The sequence below is a fragment of the Chenopodium quinoa genome, unplaced genomic scaffold (assembly GCF_001683475.1).
Source record: "Chenopodium quinoa cultivar QQ74 unplaced genomic scaffold, ASM168347v1, whole genome shotgun sequence".
In the NCBI taxonomy this organism is placed as follows: Eukaryota; Viridiplantae; Streptophyta; class Magnoliopsida; order Caryophyllales; family Amaranthaceae; genus Chenopodium; species Chenopodium quinoa.
The window spans coordinates 4,877,697-4,896,492 of record NW_018744626.1 but is presented as its reverse complement, the minus strand read 5'-3'; the positions used below and the strand labels follow the sequence as shown (position 1 = coordinate 4,896,492).

Sequence of the window (18,796 nt, the reverse complement as noted above, 5' to 3'; positions counted from 1 at the left end):
GATTGAGTTGACTCGTAAGGGATGATGAATGTTAGGGGTACACTTGGTGTACTTAAAAATATTGTACACCAAACTCCCTATTGGTTGAAAGAAAATCTTATTTTGAATTGGGCCATCCTTCTTTTCCTTTCATGCTTATCTTGGCTGAATTGGCAATATTTTATTGGTGGTGTACAAGAGAATTTTGTACATCAAATGTAACCCTACCCTTTCCCGATGATAAACTAAAACTTGTTTCCTCACCTTTCAAAAATTATATCCATCCATAAGAGTGGAATAAAATGTTTAATATTTTTGTTAATGTTTACTTTAATGCTAATCACTCCCACATACTGCCTCAAAAAAAAAAAAAAAAAAAAAACACTCCCACATACTTTTATTACGAAATATCACTTTAAAAATATAATTATCCAGCGCTTTTACTCATCATTAACAAAATTATCGCCAATTTATTACCACATACCATACCGGCCATCGAACATTTCTCCATCAATCTTTACCTCTCCATCCCTAATCCCCCTACTTCAAATTAGGATCATGACCCATTTGTGTGGTTTGACTATCACTTGTATAGTGATTACAGAAGAGAGAGAATAAACACAAATTATACAACATGGATGACCCCGAAGAAGAAGCCACAAATCGATTCAAATTCAACGACTGGGACTCACTCCCTTCCACCCACAACCACCACCATTCCTCCTCGCACCACCCACTTCCTCTTCGAACCACCCATCACCGCCACCATCATCTTTCCGTCTTCCCGCCGATTAACCATGAAGGTCTTCCAGTCCCACCACCACCACCGCCGCCACCTCCGCCGCACGCGCCGCTTACTCTCTCAACTTTCACTTCCGACTCTGATTCTCCCTCCCCTTCTTCTCCTCCTCCCCCGCCAAAACCCAGGAATTCTTTGTTGATTAATAAATGGGTTGATTTTGTTATTCATATGTGGAATTCTAAGCTTCGGTCTTGTCTTGGGATTGTTTGCTCTCATGGGTTTTTTTCCTTGGTTTTTCCGGCGGCTTCTACGGTCTGGGTTTTGGGTTTTTTGTGGTTTTGGGTTCGGCGGCGGAGGTGGCGGAAGCGGTTAAGGAGGGATGGTGGGAAGGAGAGTGTTAAGCATTTGAAGGTCTTGATTAAGGAAAAAGATGAGGTGGGTGTTTTGGTTTTTGATTTTTCATTGATTTGTTTGATTTTGGAATGCTTGTTACGTGTTTGTTGAAATGCCTCTGTCAATTTTGTATGATATTGAGTGCTGCATTTGCTTATTTATTACTGTATTTTTTGGAATTGCTCTACTTTCCATGAAGTGTAGGATGGAATTTTGAAAAAATGATTGAATTTTTCACAATGTACTATTCCTACTCTACTTGTTGCAATTCAGCTCAACATGTAGATATCACATTATGTATGATACAATGGAGCCGAACTTGTAAACATTGTTAAATCATAAAGAGTTTCGCCCTCTCGCCTAAGGAGAAGAGGGGGGGGGGATGGATGATAAGGGGTGTAAGGAGTGTGTTGTGTTGGCATTTCGGATTACCGAGTTGTAATTGTGTGCTTATATACTAGTGTATGTGTTCATCTTGTTGGATTTCATTCTTTTTTACTTGAATGTGCCTAATCAGAATTCATTGGAATCCTTTAACTGAATTTCAGAATTGATCTGAATTTAATTATTAGCTGTTTAATTGAACTTAATAGCTCTTGTGGCAGTTTTATAAACTTATTTGGACTTATTGGCCCCTATCTGAATGTATTTTACTGAAACTTATCTGTTAAGGGGGAGATTGGCAAAACCTTACATTCTGAGATTGGCAGTTTCATTCGCAACCAAACTAAATCCAAGAAGATCATTAGATCTTAATTCAAATTAAGGATAAGGAGACCATAAGTTTAGCTAAGGAAAAAGTTAAATCTAGTTAAGGATGGTAAGCTTAGAATAGGGGAAGGTGAATATAACAAAGCTTTAGTCTAAGAAGTTATGCAGGTTCTATAAAAATAAATTAAGGAAGTCATGTATATTTCTGCATTCTGGCAGGTGATCTGGTGGCATATTAGTGCATCTTTATAAACATTTTACTTAGGTTAGCTGATTATTATGAAGAAGGGGGGGAAGGGATTTGGTAATTGTATGCTACTGTAAATTGGGTGTGAATAAATTGCTGATCAGTATCAGTCATAAGGCCTTTTTGTGTACAAAGCTGCTTGCCAATTTGCAGATATAAAAATAAGCCCCTTCTACTTGATTATGCTGGCAAGATTTATGGCTAGTATTGTGTCAAGGATGATATTTTGCATAACTTCAGTTCTAGAATCTGACATGAAAGAATGGTCAGAGTTCAACTTTATACAAGTTTTCATGCAATGCTTCACAACTTAGGTGAAATACTCGGTATATTCTAGACAAGTCTTTATATTTGGAGGCAATGGACATGTAGTTTTACTTTCAGGATTTAGGATTATATTGGTGAAATAAGAAGAAAAAAAACCTAGCTTCAGGAATCAGGATTAGCTCTGAACGTATCCATATCTTTAAGTACTCCTAAACCCTAATGACAAATTGACAAGGATAATTTTGAAAAAATGGATTCTGGCTTAGTTGTGATTGCTTATTGAGTCACACGATTTTTGTAATAGCTATTGTTAGTTTGCTACAATGAACTTGTTATTATGAGATATCTCTGCGGGCTACATTTGAACATGCTACGCTATAGCATAATGCTACAGATACAACATTGTAGTCAACCTATGTATGAAACACTTCAGTTATAGGGTGGCTGTTTATTGCTTTTAGTGTTAGAGGCAGCCATGAATTGTTCCATTCCTTATGAGCCTGAAAAAAAAAATTAATTTAGCCATTCTTTCATGCTGTAAATTGTTCCTGTGGTTTCGATGACTCTAGTGGCCATTTAATCCAGAATTCTTGTGTGCCTTTTAAAATATGATTGAGCAGGCTCTGTCTTGGATGAAGTAAAGTGGATTTGGCTGTTCATGCCTAGAATTTATTCTTTAAGGCAAAATGCTATCATCTCAGATGGGTCATAAATCGCATGCTTGGATGATTTATTATTATTATTATTATTTTTCTGAGGTCATTCTTTGTGTAAAGCAAAGCATCAACATGTGTTTCCCGTGTTGTTCACTTGCTTGTAGAACTTTTTTGAAAGCCTAGCTGGTAGAGATTAACTTCATATGAAACTCTGACATCATGTGATCTCTTAGTTGTACAATGTAGGACTTTCAGACGAGGACTTTTATTTTTATTTAATGAGAATTAATTTATAATTTTTAAGTTTATAAGAAGTCCTGTTGGGGCTCTTTTTCAAAGGAATTTTATTGGCGATGGATTTTGGTCACCATTTGCAAACTGGTCAACTTAAACTTTCTCATGAAGATTACAAAGGCGCAGAGTCTATTCCTTATATGCTCCTTGGTTGAAAAGTTCATTTACAGTCAACACAATTATTGTTACTCCTCTCTATATATATTAGGCATTAGCTTGAAATTAAGGGGAAAAGGAACACTATCTAATATATTTCCTTAAACTAGCTCCTTTTGTTATTTGCACTTACCTCTACTCTAAGTTTTAAATTAAAAATGTATGGCAATAGACTATTGAAAGTTGTTATGGGACATCCTGAAATGGAAAAGCTCAGTATTCTACTGCATAATTGAGTCATTTAAGGTAAACAGATCTGTGTTTTTGTATTTTGTGGAATTGATAAGTTTGATGGTTTTTGGCGATGTCTAAATAATGAACCTTAAATTGTTCCTATGAACAATTGCAAAAAACACGGTCTTTATATTTTAGACTTGAATTATCCAGGGCAAATGCCGTCTTTGTTATTTACAACTCTTTACAGTGGGTTTTACCCTTGTTTTCTATGCTTCTTTTTTCTTGGTTTATGATGCAATTAGTGCCCTCTTAGTTTATTATGGAAGTTTTTTACTAACAGTGTGTTCCTCTTTTATTCTTCTACTGTCTTATCGCGTGCTTCGCTAACTGCATTTTACTGACTGTAAAAAGTCCTATCCTTTTTGTGTGGAATTTATCAATTTAGAGGAAAGGCACAAAGTATGCATCAATTGTTAAACCGGTCAATATAAGTAATATTCTTTGTGCACCGTGGTATGCCTTGGACCTGAAATCTGATTTTGTTCCACAACTCAATGAATTATGCAAATAAGAGACTTATACTCCCATGCCTGCATGTTTTTAATCTATGTTTACAGTATTCCTATCGTGAAATAGATTGATACAGTTATCAGTCATTTTGTTTTGTTGATTTTAAATTGTACTAAAAGTGTTATGCATTTCTTATGCAGAAGATTATTCAGCTCTTAGAGCAGATTGCTCTTATGAATAAGGTATTGCTAGCACGTTACAAAATTCCTGTTATAAGATCTAGCTGATTGAGAATATACCGATGGCTGTGTTTAGGAATGTGGCTGGCTCATCGGAACCGTCAACCAGGTGTGCAACTGTGTTATATGTATTTATATTTATTTATTGTATATCTTATCCATAAAGTACAGACTACAGATTGGCCTAGTACATCATTAGGCTAATATGTATATAAGTTTTGTTTAGCAGTTTAGTTTGAAGTTCTTAATGTGCCTATGCTTGTAAATGGTATTACCATTATTATTTATTGTAGTGTTTCCTTTTACTTTCTTCATTGTAATCAATCTTAGCTCTATTCTTTTATGTTGATGGATTTTGGAGTCAGAGACTTGTAGTTTTGATGGAGCTACCGCTTTTGGCTACTATCTGGCTGTTCTTTGGCATAATTTAACCGATCACATTACTGTTATTAGTTGCCTAACATCCAAGAAGAGACATCGGCCGCCTTATACTTGGTAGTTGCCGAACAACTGCTACCTGCTTTTGCAATGGAATCTGATTTGAACTTGTTAGTAGATCACTGCCCTTTATTACCTTGATTGATGCCTACTTCCTTCGTTCTTTTTTACTTGACCCGCCTTTGACTTTTATACTATTTACCCCCCTTCTTTGTCTGTTTTTTGTGAATAATATAAAAGGAAAAATATATTCACGTAGGATCTTTTCAAATTTGTATCAATAAGTAATATCATAATATATAACTTTTTTAATTGTTACCTATGGAGAATTATAGTTGTTGATCGTTAAAGTTTTATGTTGGGAATTGTAATAAAAGAAACAGTTTAAGTAAAAAAGAACGGAGGGAGTATTATCCAAAACAACCTTCCTTTGTTGCGTACATTCGGAAAGTTGCATACAACATTACAGCTGAGTCAGATTAATCTTGTCAGGAGATTTTCCGTACTTGCATCAGACAAGTTTCTTTACAGTAGTTGACAGTTTAGCTAAATTGTGATTATTAATGACCAAAATGATGCAATTTGTCTGGTGGTTGAAGTTGGCAATCGTGCTTGTACAGGAATGTCACTATTTATCCACATACTTTGTTTATTTCAGAATTTACATCAAACAACCATGTTTGAATTGGCATTTTTATATGCACGAAATTGCACGTATTGGAGTCCAGTAGTTGACAAATTATTTTTACATTTTGAATGATACTCCGTATTATGGGCCATTGTTTCTAGACATGAAAAAGAGTGCTTCTTTAGCAACATTTTGACGATTTAAACAAGATCCACTGCATAATTTTCGAATCCTTCATTGACGTATATTGATTGTAATTTGTAAGTATACATGAAACATTAGTACTCCGTATAAAACTATGGACAATTAAGAAACTAGACCAAAAATTTCCTGCTTAACTAAACCTTACAATTTAAAAATTCCATTGAAACGACGTTCATCAGCCAAAATTTGGTGTTCATTAGCCAAAAATGGTGATACTAACTCTTTCATGAACCAATGACGATATGTCTTCGGATATCAAGTTCATCCACAACCTTGAGAGGCTTATCTGTTTCGTTTCTCAATCTTTTGATGTTAGGACTCAATAAGCCCCTATGCCTGAACCCATAGAGCTTAAGAACTTGATTGTCGGCGAAGTTGAATGCCCTTTCCATGCTCTTCAAGCATTTCTCAGCTGGATAATCCCCGTAACTACCACAAGGCTTGCACCCGACAAAATGAGTCACAAATGGCCATCTCTCATCCCCTAACCCAGGATGGTGCTTCTCAGCCATTTCTTCATATTTGTCCACTAAACCCAACCAAAATCCATGCAAGTAGTAAGAATTCTCAACAAACACCTTAGACATCCACTTCTCTTTTTGGGAAATCAACAAGTATATCAATGCGGATTGATCATCCGCCTCAAAAGCTGGTCTTCCCTTCAAATTTGCTGTTAGGAGCTTCCCGGCATCATCCCTTACCACGCCTTTAGGACCCATAGGTGCCCAAACATCAAGCAAGTCCAGAGACCATTGACAATTGCGTAGCAGAAAGCTTCCGGTGTTGAGTGCAATCCATGATTTCTGCTCGAATAACAAATCAGGGTACCCATGGATCACAAGGTTATGATCTTTGTACTTCTCTAATGGAATCTCAAACACCATATCGGTGAAAAGTGCATCACTGTCCAACCACCAAATCCACTCTACCTCAGGGTGAGAAAGCATAAGCTTCCTAATCAACGGCAATTTCGCCCAATACCCTGCCATCTCCCTATCTAGATGAGCCATGTTATACATAATCTCAATTCCATGCAATCTACAATAATCAATCTTATTCTTCACCCCCTTTAACTAGTAGTGATCCCCAATGGAGTTATCACATGGATTAGGAGGTGAACCTGTCACAAGCAAAATCCGGCCTTTCCCACCTACAACACTGGGAAAATCCGGATTCTGCTTAAGCCAATTCCTACGCTGGACATCCCAAGTGTCAATCCTCGGCCCCAATGTGTAGGTCACGTTGGGGTTGTAGGGTGGCTCGTCTTGACCATCAGGGTCAGACGAGTCCTTCCCTGAACGGATTTCAGCAAGTATCCTATTAGTCTCCTCAATGAGGGCTCGGTCTTTTTTGGCTTCAGATGAGGAACCAATGAGATCACCAACTCCAATAGTGCCTCTAAGCACAAGGATGGTTATGAGCCCACATAAGACGGCGATCTTTATGTTATTGACAGTCTTCAGCGTCTGTTGTCGTCCTCGCAGGAACCCTGGACTCGGTTTCCCGTTCTCTGTGTCTGCATGACCCATTCAACAGAATGATACAATACACTTAACTGAATGAATAAATGGATGGTTGAATAAATTTCTTTTCAACCCTCTTCTCTCTCTTTTGAACTTGTTGCAATACTTATGAAAAACTAAGGTTTGATGATTATTAATAGGGGTTTTGTACAGCACTTATTTAATGGAATAAATCGATATTTAAATTTATTTCATTTCTTTGTGCTGGCTTTGACGAGTAGGGGGTATGTATCAAATGTTTGATTTTTCAATTGATTGTATCCATACTTAATTTGTTGATTGTGTTTTCTATTTATGGAATCTTATGATATAAGTTGTAAGAAAGTGGACTACCAATATCAATTCTCATTTGAGCATGATTATACAGGTAGTATATAGTCCGTCGCATGAAATATGCGATTATTTAGCTAGTCTTTTTCTAAGAGAGTTGATTTCTATGATGTTGTCTTGTCTCATTTTCTGTTGGGTAGTTGCATTCAGAATCCTTGTCAACTTCATTCATATTGACTTTTTGCTGTCATAAAACTCCGTAGCAGTATAGAAATGGAACCAAACATTAACTCATCATGTACTTTCGGTATATTCGATATCTAGATGGTTATATTATATGCCACTTTTGGTCAATCTTTGTAGTAAGAGAATTAGCATCAGGTAAAAAAAAAAAATACTCGTACACATAAAGATGGTTATGTAGGTTGCACGGACACTTCATATAGATAGTATATTTTGCGCGTATATGTTTGACAGGTATTGTATGATGACATTGTCTGAGACATCTTAATCATGTCAAATGACATATTCCTTTCATATGGATCCTGCATACTGATAGGATAATAGGAGTATAAGATATGTTGGGGAAAGTTTACAGACATTATAAGAACTTCAGAATACACTGTAAATAAACAAACCAACATTACTAGAATACAATTTAGGTAATTTTATTGTTGCTATTGAACTAGACAATAGCAATTTATACACTAAATTTGATCATTATTCAACCAAATTGTCACTTTGTTGCCTTATTTTAGGTTTGTGGTTGCAAAGATACTCAGAAAATTCATCAACATACTGTCCGTTCATACTTTTGTCAGCGAAAATGATACTCAATTTCTCTGCTTCATCTTTAAACATCTTACCAGTTTCATCTTGGAGCACCAGTGTGAGTGATTCAGCAACTGAGCTTCTAGTTAATGATCCGTCCTCTGTATTTCTTGGTATCTCAATCCCAACCTTTTTATCCTGGCTCATAAATCTAGCAATCAACCCATGATCAATAGCTAATGGTAGCATTACTAGTGGCTTTCCGAATTGAAGTGCTTCTATGATCGAGCTCCACCCACAATGCGTTAAGAACCCTCCTACAGACTCGTGACTGAGTATCCTAAGTTGAGGTGCCCAACTAGTCCAAACCATCCCTTGGCCTCGTGTTCGTTCCTCAAACCCCTCAGGCAGCTTCAGTATTGACACTTCTGATCTCCTAAACGCCCAGAAGAATGGCAATCCGGATTGCTCTAACCCGAGTGCCAGCTCCATGAGTTGGTCTTGATTCGGTTCAAACTCACTGCCAAAGGCTACATACACAACTGATCCCTTTCTTTGTTTGTTCAACCAGCTGTTGATCAACTTCCATGAATCATCATCATCTCCTAGACCCTGATCTTCCAAAGAAGGCGGTAGCAACCCCAAAGGAAGCACAGTTTTTTCATTAAGAACTTCAGCAAGCTGAAGATACTCTGCCTCCAGCTCTCTCCAGCTCCGAACAACAATCAAATCGCAGCCACTAACAGAACACTTGACTCGAAAGCCATCAGAAACACCAGAAGATGTTATGTTTCTTGCAGTATGTGTGATGTTTCTTGACTCATGTTGAAGAAAATAGACAGAGCTCTTAGGAAACGGAATCCAAGGGGGAGGACAACAGGGGTCGGTCCAAGTACCCGAACCGGCTTCCATCAACTTTGTAGGAAAAGCTGAAAGTGTCCTTGCTGCTGTTATGTTGAAGTACACCTTACAAATACCGAGTTTATCAGCAATAGGAGGTATCCAGTAACAACAGAAGTCGTAAATGATCCAATCCAAACAACAAGAAGATTGTAATAAAAACTCGGTCATGGGTTGTTGTAGACCATCAAAGGCCTTCTTAAGGAGATTAGTTCCAATTTCAAAGCCAACGTCGGAAGTAGCCTCAGCACCAGGTGGTAGGTTGTCAACTCGAGGCAACAGAAGAGGGACTAGAGTGATCAAAGTGGCTAGCCTTTCAGGGATTTTTGGAAGGCGTTCGAGGTTTCGAGGGGTTGACACAAAGAAAATGTGGTGTCCCTTAGTAGCTAAGTGCTTGGAAAGGTCTAGGAAAGGTATAATGTGACCAAATGCTAGCCATGGAAACATAACTATGTTGAGCTTTTTGTTGTCTTCCATTGATGTTTTTCTTGTGAAATTTGTTGAAGTTCAATAATATTTAGATTAGGCCTGTTTAATTTAGAATTGTTGATTTTGTGGGTTTTTTTTTTTTATTTTTTTTTATTTTTTATTTTTTATTTTATTTTATTTTACGGCGAGAAACACATGGTTAGTAGTTACTAGTTAGAGAGTAGAGACGTATCCAACCGAACGGAATATCAAGGTTGAAGGAAGTTGTTGTCTTAATGTGAAATTTCTCCAAATAGAGGTCCACTAGATTGTTTGAATTAAAGTTGGAAAAAGAAAATTAAAAAATCTTGCTACAATAAATTGATGATTAGATTGATTACTAAAAAAGACAATAATTTTGTTATTAACGATAACATTAGTGAAATACTAGCTACTTATATGTATAAAGGCAATAGCTAACGAGCGTCCGGAATATTAGATTAGAAAAATAAAAGTAGAAATATTAAAGTAAAATTAATATTTAAACTACGGACCGATGTGTGATTTTGTTTGCATCCTAACTTCATAAGAGCAATTTATTAATTTATTATGGAGTAATCGCGTTGGGGGATCAAGACTTGGTTTGTTACGTTTGAGACGATCTCAAAAGATGTTCATGTCGTTTTATTGGAGAATCTAAATGGGGTTGCTTAGCCAAGATTTATGTTGGGCTGGGAGGTTTTAATAATGGAGTGTAGGCCCTTATGGCTTTAGCTTTCCTAGTTCTTTAATTTGCTGTACTCTTTGTTATGTTTTCTTTTCTTTTGCTTGTCTTTGTCTTTGGGTGTGTTTGTTTGTTGATTTGAGGCTTTGCCCCTCTCTTCCAACAAAAAAAATAAAATTAGTTAATGGTAGATTGGTAGGGTGTTTGTTAGCAAGATTCATGTATAATTTTTCAAGTCTTACTCACTTTTTATTTTCTAAGTTCTATTCACTTTTACTTTATTCCTTTTATGATAACTTTTTATTTATACCCCATTTTGTGAAACCTAATTTCATTTAATAAATCTCTTACTCTCAATCTCTCTCATCTTTACAATTCTCATTTTACTAGCTATAGAAACTGAGTAACACTTAGCAAAGTGAAGATAGTAGCAAAGTTATAAAAAAGGGATTGATTTGAAGACAAAATTAATGTTGATTACTTACTTAGTTACTTTAGCTGTGAATACATTAAATTTGTTAGGGAAAATAATGTCCTAAACCAAGTAGTGTCTGATGTAGTTGCATGATCAATGATGTTTCACCTTTTGGCTATGTTATTATACATCCATGCGGCTTAATGTTCTATACTACACACTCTGTACATATTTTCTTAAGAAGCATGAACCTCTTTTAATATACCATATTTTTTCACAAATAATTAGCCAGCCCATATCCAAGCTCTTAGAAATGTAGGGGAGGGAATAAATAAGGAAATCCCCTCCAAGAATGAACCGTATTTAGTAGAAATTGAGTGCCTGTATAAGATAATTAAAAAATAAATAATACGTTTTATGTGCGGTTGGCCACATTATGTGACCGTTTGAAAAAAAAACAAAGTAATCATATTACATAGATTGAGTAATCACTGTAAAAATGTACCTGTAATTTTGATCGAGTAACCCGATTGAATATAAATGGTTGTTGTACTTGTTTTTTTTTTCCCCTACCTTATAAAAAGTAGAAAATAACTCTTAAGAATAGTGATGATAGAAAAAAAAAATGTATAAAATATGGAGAGAATTTAAGAGGAAAAATATAACTAAGCGGTTATTGCTTTAGTAATAGATATAGATATTAAATGGTCGTAGAACATTGAACTTACATTATTAAGTTTTTAGCTACAACGAACATTTCAAATATTATTACTCCGTATGACCAACCTCACAAAAAATTCGTTTGAATAAAAAATAAGTTAAGTATTATTGAATCATGCAAATCAATTAAGAGTTCTAAACTAGCTTAAGATATGAAGGGATGCAAATCAATTAAATATTATTTAATAATTAGGGATGCAAATCAATTAAATATTATTTAATAATTATTTTGAAATAACACTGTCAAACTTGGTTTTAAAATATAATTCATTAAAAATTTTGGTGGTTTTTTTTTTTTTATATTTCTACAAACCACTATATAGGCACATAAAACAAACAATATATATTAAAACTACTAGATTTACCACCCAAACCAAAGGTGTAACTACGCGCTAATACAACTTCTATGCAAAAACTATCTCTTTCACGCGGGTAGGATACCCTAGTAAAATACTTCCCCATTTCACTGCCATATAATTACAGAGCTGTTCGTAAAGAAAAACACAATTACAGAACTGGGCTCAACAGCATCAACTTTCTCTCTCATCGGAAACGCAATGGCGGGAAATCAAATTTCCGGCGACGGTCTAGCGTCAAACCTCGCCGGAATGTCAAAGAACCAACTTTACGACATCATGTGTCAAATGAAGGCAATTTTCTCTCTCTTCTTCTCTATTTCTTTTCAATTTTTCCAACTATTTTTCTTTATTTTCATTGCTAGATTAATACTAAACTAATCAATTAACACTTTTTATCAGTGAATTTTTTGCGAAATTTGTTGATGATTGTGGAAATTTTGTTATTTTACAGTCGCTAATTGAGCAAAATCAGCATCAAGCGCGAAAGATTTTGATTCAAAACCCTCTTTTAACAAGAGCCCTATTTCAGGTTTAAATTAGGTTTTTATTAGTTTTTCTTTTTTGGGATTTTATAAAATTTTATGTTGTTTGTCACCAATTTATGAGCTTGTTATCATTGCATAAAATACTGATTTTATCTGGTTATGAGGGTAGAAGTATTAATGTTCAATTTAGGGTGAACTGAAATTTGAAGTTGAAATACGCGATTATTTGAATTGCCTGGGAAGATTTTGTCCGTCGCTACGAGACGTTTCATTGCAATGTTGGTGAATTTATATTTTTTGAATTTGATTATTGGAGTATCTGAATTGTCCGGCAAGGTTTGATTGTTTTGGGGACATATTACTATGCAATTGGGTAAATTAGTGTACTTTTACTCGTACATCATCAACGCGCCTCTCTCCATTAAGGAATTACTCTTTCTTATTAGCCCATCTCTAATTGTATTTGGTATTACTTCTTTGAGATGTTTAAATAGCAAGGAATGTGGTACTTAACGGTAGAGATAGCTTTTTCTATCTTAAACGTGTTACCTTGGGATATTAGGATTATATTCGATGTTTATGTCACATGTTGAAGTGCCCAAGGATTTAAGGAAGTAAGAAATACAACACTTTATTGTACTCCGTATAATCTTACTAAACTTTCCTTTGTCATGAGAGGAAACAACTTCCACATTTATATGGAGGCCTTGACTTGTGAAAATTATCGAAATGGTACAGATCTTTCACAGTGCATTGCTATTGGCAAATGTCATTTGTAGATGATGGGATCATGTAATCTTAAGCATGTAATTAAATGCCTCCATCCCTTTTGAAATTACACTTTAATCTATGTTATATCCTTTCTGATTCACTGTATCTCCAAGGAACAAAAAAACTTAGGTACATTTCTGTGGAGAATCAAATATGAAGAGCCCAAAAAATATCAATATTGCTCCCTTTTTGGGGTTCACTAAGTGACCTTTTTTTCTTTTTATTACCTGAGGGGGTGGGGGGTGGTCAAACTCTAAGAAGTCTTCACCAGCAATCCTTTGAAAATGTGAGGAGACAGATCAAGGGGAGAAAAGATGCAACTGGCAGCAGGGAATCCAGTTGAATGAATTGAAAGCGTTAATTGATACATAGGAATTGACAACAGTTTAAGGCTTTTGGTCATTGGAAAGAGGATTGGGTAAGTGATTTGATTGGAGAAGGTGATTCGATGAGGTGGAATGAGAGCGGAAGCTTTTACAATTGTTGTCTATCATATTCTCTAACCTGTTCTTGAATAATGGCTTTTCTTTAGCTAGCTGAACTACATTCTTTTCTGCTCCTTTTTATCTTCTTTGTTTTAAACATTTACATATACATACACTTCCCTAATCCCTGTAATAATCAACTGATATTGAATCTTTTTTTGAGCACCAAATGTACTGAGTGAGGTATCATGGTTGCGTACTTTTAATCCAAAGGTTGGAGTGTTGGTGGGGTTATATAAGGGATTTTTGTCTTTAGCCTTTCTTTCCCACTTCTTTATTTGTGTGCCAAAAAAAAATGTGTCAACTAATAAAGAACAGAGGAGGTATTTATTTAGTGGGAAGCTGTAAGTTAAGGAAGTTTACAATGCCAAGCAAGTGCTGCAGGAATTTTAATCTGGCACCAATACTTTCTGAGTTTCTGCTGATATGCTGGTTTGAAAGTTTCTTGATCTATAATACTCTTACAGTTAACTCTCTAATTCCACACTAAGATTGTAAATTTATTTTCTTTCTTTATAAGTTATGAAATGGTATTTGACTGTGTAACCTCTACATTATTTCACTCTTTGATATACTTGCTATGAAACTTTAGTTGTTTGGTATGTGATGATTTGATGATGTATGACCATTAGATTTTGTGGCTGCTAATTGAGTTAATTTCAGTGTAGGTAGAAACTCCAAACGATTCTGCATTTTCATGCATTGTAATTGTCTTCTATATTGATACTGTCATTTCTTTCTGTGTTGGAGAGTCTTGCTTTTATTGTATTTAAGAATTTGAGTGACAGGGTTTAGTTTCTAAAGGTATCATGTTTGCTATCTTAAGAATTTCATATAAGTGGAATCACGCACACTGATCTTATGTCTTGGAATAGCTTTTTACTTGAAGTAGTCTTTATTTGCTACCTTTGTTTGCTTATTGATTCTAAATTTCCATTGCATGCCCCACAGGCACAAATCATGCTTGGTATGGTGCAGGCGCCACAATCGGTAACACTTTTTTCTGTGTATATTTTCTTCCACCTTTAGCAACTAAGTTTAGCATAGCTAATAGACTATGACCCAGGTTCAGAGCAATCAGCCTCAGGCAGCACCGCAACCATCGCCTCCTGTTCAGCAAACAAATATCCATGCAGCTCACTCGGCACCTAAGCAAGTTAGTTTGGCTGACCAAGCAAATATATCCCAGGCTCATGTTCCTGTGAGAAAGCAACAACATAATCAGCCTTCATTGCCAATCACGTCAACTCCTGTGCAGGGTATGCATTCTCAGTCCATACCACCACAAGCAGTTGAGCAGCTTAGGGGTCCCTTGAATACCCAGGCAAGCCAAATGCCACATCCGCAGTCTTCTCAAGTTCCTAATATGCCCCCATTACCAATGCATTCTGGATCACAGCCTCCTCCTGTTCATCAACCCCCCATGCCACCTGTTCCTGGCCATGTACAGCAACCAATGCAAACAACTGGTGTTTCCCATCATCAGCTTCAACCTCCATTACCTCCACAGCCTAGGCCTCCAATACAGATGCAGTATCAACCACCAATTGGAACAAATGTCAACTTTCAGAATGCTGGCATCCCTCAAATGCACCATTCTCAGCCTATGTATCATGTAAGCTGTAATTTAACTTTTGGTTACTATGTCTTCATTTTGTGTTCTAATTTTTTGTTTTCTTGGTGGAGGGGTGGGGATGGCTTGGGCTGGCCTTTATTAATTTCTAGCATTTGTCAATGCTGTTATGATTCTACTTCATTTTAATCGCTTTCTGTTGACATATCTAGACAAGTAGCAGGCCTCCTGCTGGAACTGGACCATTTACTCAAGGGCAACCGCCTCCTCTCCCTCATCAGCCACCTCATCAGTCACTCTATCAGGTATTTGTATTGCTCAAAATTCAATAATATTCAATATTGCAATGGGGAACCTTGCTACTAAGCAAGTGATTGTCATGTTGCAAATAATCGTGTTTATCTTGTTCTTGGCTTCTACTTGTATTTGGATATAAGTTTTCTACAACAACCTTGATTGAGCCCATAAAATTACAATTCAATCCTTTTGGTCTTAAGTTATATTATCAACTACACCTGTGGCCTTTTTAAGCTCTATTGTCTAGCAATGTGTCCCTTTTCCCTCTCTGCTTTTTTGGGGTCAGGAAGTGATGTTGGTGCACTGAGGAGTTGCTGGGTGGCATGTATATTGACATGTAAGGTACTGAACTTGGGTGTGTAGAGTGGAGTGCTTTTTTTTTTTTTTTTTTTTTTGTGTGTGTGTGTGTGTGTGTGTGTGTGTGTGTGTGTGTGTGTGTGTGTGTGTGTGTGTGTGTGTTTGTGTGTGTATTGTGTAGAGAAGCATAATTTGGATGGTGTTATAAAGAGTGGTTTGGTGTCCAAGTGTTTTTCATTACTAATTTAAAACTTTATAGTAGTAGAAGCTTTAGAACCAAGTTTAGGGTTTGTTTGGTTTCAAGTAATTGGAAAGGGAATTATGAAACCTGTTGCTGTATTTCTTCAATTTCCCAGCAACCTTAAGGGTTTTTGGGTTCACACAAATAAGGTAATCCCTCATCCCATAATATAGTGCCCATTTCATTTATTTTACGTGGTCTTCAAGAAGTACCTTTAACCTTTAATATCTTTAATTGTGCAATCACAAAAATTATACTTCCTCTGTTCTTTTCTTATTGTACAATAGAGGTTAGGCACACTTTTTTTGGTATTGGGAAGAAGGAAGACAGAAAGGGTTAAAAATACAAAATTATCCATGTGATGTAAACATAAACTTAAGATTCAAGTTTAAAAGTAAAGGTATATTGGGTATTTGTAGTGTCAATAAAGATATTTTTGTTTCCAAAAATAGATATGGTGCAATATTTGTGAAACTTCCCTAAAAGGCAAGTGGTGCAATAATTAAAAAACGGAGCAAGTATTATAACACTACACATTGAGACGAATAGGACATCTCACATGATTATGTTTTTTTGTATGTTGTTAATGAGAATTTTTTATCCGAAGTTTTAAAGTTTGACTAAAAGGATTTTTTTAAAAAAAGGTGCTATATTATGGGTTGAAAGGGGTATAATTTATCGTTTTGGAATGGCTAAAACCTAGGCCAAGTGTTTGGTTTAGAAATTTTTTAATTTGTAAACCCATACCTCAAATCCACAAGGTATAGGGTTTTAGAAACCTGAGAGGATAGGTGGGTGTGGCTCCTGTACAAAACTAAACACATTGTTTGAAAAATCAAGTTTTCAAACCCTTGCCACCCCAATTTCATTTCTGATTCCAAACCCATGCCACCTTGTGAACCAAATGCCTCCTAGTAGAATTACCTTTACCCCTTATGTCTTATCCCTTACCAAAAGGGGGAGGGGTACTGTATGGATTCTCCTTGGCCATATGCAAATCCAGATCCCACCTTGCCATCCCCAATTATTTTCCCAATACCTCCACCAGGCGGCCAAATTTGCCAAGGTTCGTCTTTGTTATCCCTTATCCAGAGCAATCACCTCCTTTAAAGACTGCTTACAACCCACATTTGTTTCCTCGAGACAAGACCCTGTCAATTCAGTGATCTCGTCACCCAAGTTTACCACTTTAGACTACAGCCACACACCCTGCCCAACTCCACCTCTTTTAGTCTGCCTATTTAACTCCCAACACCACCTCTTAAGGCCAAATAAGTAGACCTGTGAAAATGAGGCCAAGTGTGCATGCCTTTTTCTCTCTTGCTGGTAAATGAAATATTTCTGTTTGATGGTCATATCATTCCTCAGTGGTCTAATCTGAACATCAATGTTAAGGCCTAGGCCCTTTGATATTCAATATTTGGAACTTGAGAGCGAATACTTTTCAGTAAGTGATACACTTGCCATTTGTTGAGAGAAGGCGTGGAATTGGAATTCACTTAGAAGTTGCAGTAAATGCAACAAAGACGGCTACAGCGAGGGTGGTGACACGATTAAAGGCTGCGGTTATAGATGAAAGCAGAGATAGATTGTTTGAAGATATATTTTGGGGCTGAGGGGACAGTTGTAGGAGTATCTACTTATGTGAACCATCATCCTAACAGTAAATAAAGAATAGAAACCCCGGGTTTGATATAATCATGTGGGATCTAGTCTAATTTTTTTTTGGACTGATTTGATGTTGAAAGAATAAATAGTAAGCAAAGAGATATATGTATAATAAGTGATGCATTCCTTCTGCTGATATTTTATATTTCCTTTCAAGCTTTCTTTATAATTATCTTTTCTTCTTGGGTTAATGAAGAACATCAATCCAATATACTGTTTTGCCCTTTATATAGACTTTTTTTTTTTTTTTTTTTTTTTTTTTTTTTTTTTTTTTGCCAACTTAGGTTTAGATTTTTTTTTTTTAAAAAAAAATAAATTCGAATATGTTGTTGCCTGAGAACATTCTAATCTGAGCATCTGACACAATCATGCAACCCGTCTGAGCTTAATCTTTCTAAAATTGTAAAACTTGCCTGTTTGTCAATTTGTGTAGAAAATATTTAGACGTTCGATTTACATTGTCAGCTGCTTGACTGATTTGCCTTGATGAGCAGCTTTCACTTTTCCCTAGATAACCTTTTAAAGTAGTAAAAAATTCTGTACTGAGTTTAGGTCAAAGTGGCTCTGTATTATTAAACCTCTTTATTTGTTTTTTTTTTTTCCCCAGTCAGGAGGCTCACATATGAACATTGACTTTAATCACCAGAGCGCTAACAAAATGCAGATGGAAAGGCCATCGTCTTGGCCACCTGTTTCTCGTGAAAACACGTCTGGGGCACAGCTTCCTGCACCATCTTTGGGTCCAGGACCACAGCCTGTTGGCAATCAGCCTCCTCGTCCACCTCCAGTAAGTCATTTGCAAGTTGCAACCTATGCATTTTACAGCTACCAAAGTTGTTGATTTTAGCATTAACCTGTAAATTCTTGAAGCTTGCACCTAGTAAATCATGTTTGGTTTTGCAGTTAACCCCTGAGGTAGAGCAGCAATTGCTTCAGCAAGTTATGAGTCTCACGCCAGAGCAGATTAATCTTTTGCCTCCAGAGCAAAGGCATCAAGTCCTTCAGTTGCAGCAGATGCTTCGGCAATGACTTGGACTAATCTACATGTGGGTTTTCAGGTTTTGCCCAATTATACAAGTAATGGTAAAATATATGGCTAATGTAACTTATGTAATCCATGTTAGTCTTTGATGAAGATTGTTTTACTAGTTTTGCTTAGCTATAGGACTTTCTATTGACCTTTTTCCAATTTAAAATGAAGCCTAAAGTTTGCTTCAATTTTGAACTCTTGGCTACCAGTTTAGCTCA

The 18,796-nt window shown here is 36.2% G+C and overlaps 3 protein-coding genes and 1 pseudogene across 5 annotated transcripts; 2 read left to right on the top strand and 2 right to left on the bottom strand.

Moving 5' to 3' along the window:
• Positions 1 to 55: 55 nt before the first annotated feature.
• Positions 56 to 4,720, top strand: LOC110700639 (formin-like protein 2). 2 transcript variants are annotated; one of them, XM_021878203.1, is made up of 2 exons: positions 56 to 1,156; positions 4,336 to 4,720. In XM_021878203.1, the coding sequence occupies exons 1-2, from the start codon at positions 614 to 616 to the stop codon at positions 4,417 to 4,419; spliced, it is 627 nt and encodes a 208-aa protein (XP_021733895.1). In that variant the 5' UTR covers positions 56 to 613; the 3' UTR covers positions 4,420 to 4,720. The 2 variants fall into 2 exon arrangements, with proteins under 2 accessions (XP_021733895.1, XP_021733894.1); XM_021878202.1 differs by having other exon boundaries at positions 61 to 1,156; positions 4,333 to 4,720.
• Positions 4,721 to 5,651: 931 nt separating this feature from the next.
• LOC110700807 lies at positions 5,652 to 7,487 on the bottom strand (annotated as a pseudogene).
• Positions 7,488 to 8,018: 531 nt separating this feature from the next.
• LOC110700638 (putative UDP-rhamnose:rhamnosyltransferase 1) lies at positions 8,019 to 10,372 on the bottom strand. Its single transcript, XM_021878201.1, has one exon. It carries the CDS (start codon positions 9,580 to 9,582, stop codon positions 8,155 to 8,157), a length of 1,428 nt encoding a protein of 475 aa, XP_021733893.1. The 5' UTR covers positions 9,583 to 10,372; the 3' UTR covers positions 8,019 to 8,154.
• Positions 10,373 to 11,854: 1,482 nt separating this feature from the next.
• LOC110700636 (leucine-rich repeat extensin-like protein 3) lies at positions 11,855 to 18,773 on the top strand. 2 transcript variants are annotated; one of them, XM_021878200.1, is made up of 7 exons: positions 11,855 to 12,022; positions 12,183 to 12,260; positions 14,424 to 14,462; positions 14,545 to 15,087; positions 15,258 to 15,350; positions 18,156 to 18,335; positions 18,452 to 18,773. In XM_021878200.1, exons 1-7 carry the CDS (start codon positions 11,930 to 11,932, stop codon positions 18,575 to 18,577), a joined length of 1,152 nt encoding a protein of 383 aa, XP_021733892.1. In that variant the 5' UTR covers positions 11,855 to 11,929; the 3' UTR covers positions 18,578 to 18,773. The 2 variants fall into 2 exon arrangements, with proteins under 2 accessions (XP_021733892.1, XP_021733891.1); XM_021878199.1 differs by having other exon boundaries at positions 11,856 to 12,022; positions 14,539 to 15,087.
• The last annotated feature ends 23 nt before the right edge of the window (positions 18,774 to 18,796 follow it).

Excerpts from the sequence above, each read along its gene's own strand:
- LOC110700639 (XM_021878202.1), top strand. The coding sequence starts at position 614 with ATGGATGACCCCGAAGAAGAAGCCACAAATCGATTCAAATTCAACGAC. Across the intron at positions 1,157-4,332 it reads TGATTAAGGAAAAAGATGAG|AAGATTATTCAGCTCTTAGA; the intron begins GTGGGTGTTTTG and ends TTTCTTATGCAG.
- LOC110700638 (XM_021878201.1), bottom strand. The coding sequence starts at position 9,582 with ATGGAAGACAACAAAAAGCTCAACATAGTTATGTTTCCATGGCTAGCA.
- LOC110700636 (XM_021878199.1), top strand. The coding sequence starts at position 11,930 with ATGGCGGGAAATCAAATTTCCGGCGACGGTCTAGCGTCAAACCTCGCC. Across the intron at positions 12,023-12,182 it reads ACATCATGTGTCAAATGAAG|TCGCTAATTGAGCAAAATCA; the intron begins GCAATTTTCTCT and ends GTTATTTTACAG. Across the intron at positions 15,351-18,155 it reads CTCATCAGTCACTCTATCAG|TCAGGAGGCTCACATATGAA; the intron begins GTATTTGTATTG and ends TTTTTTCCCCAG.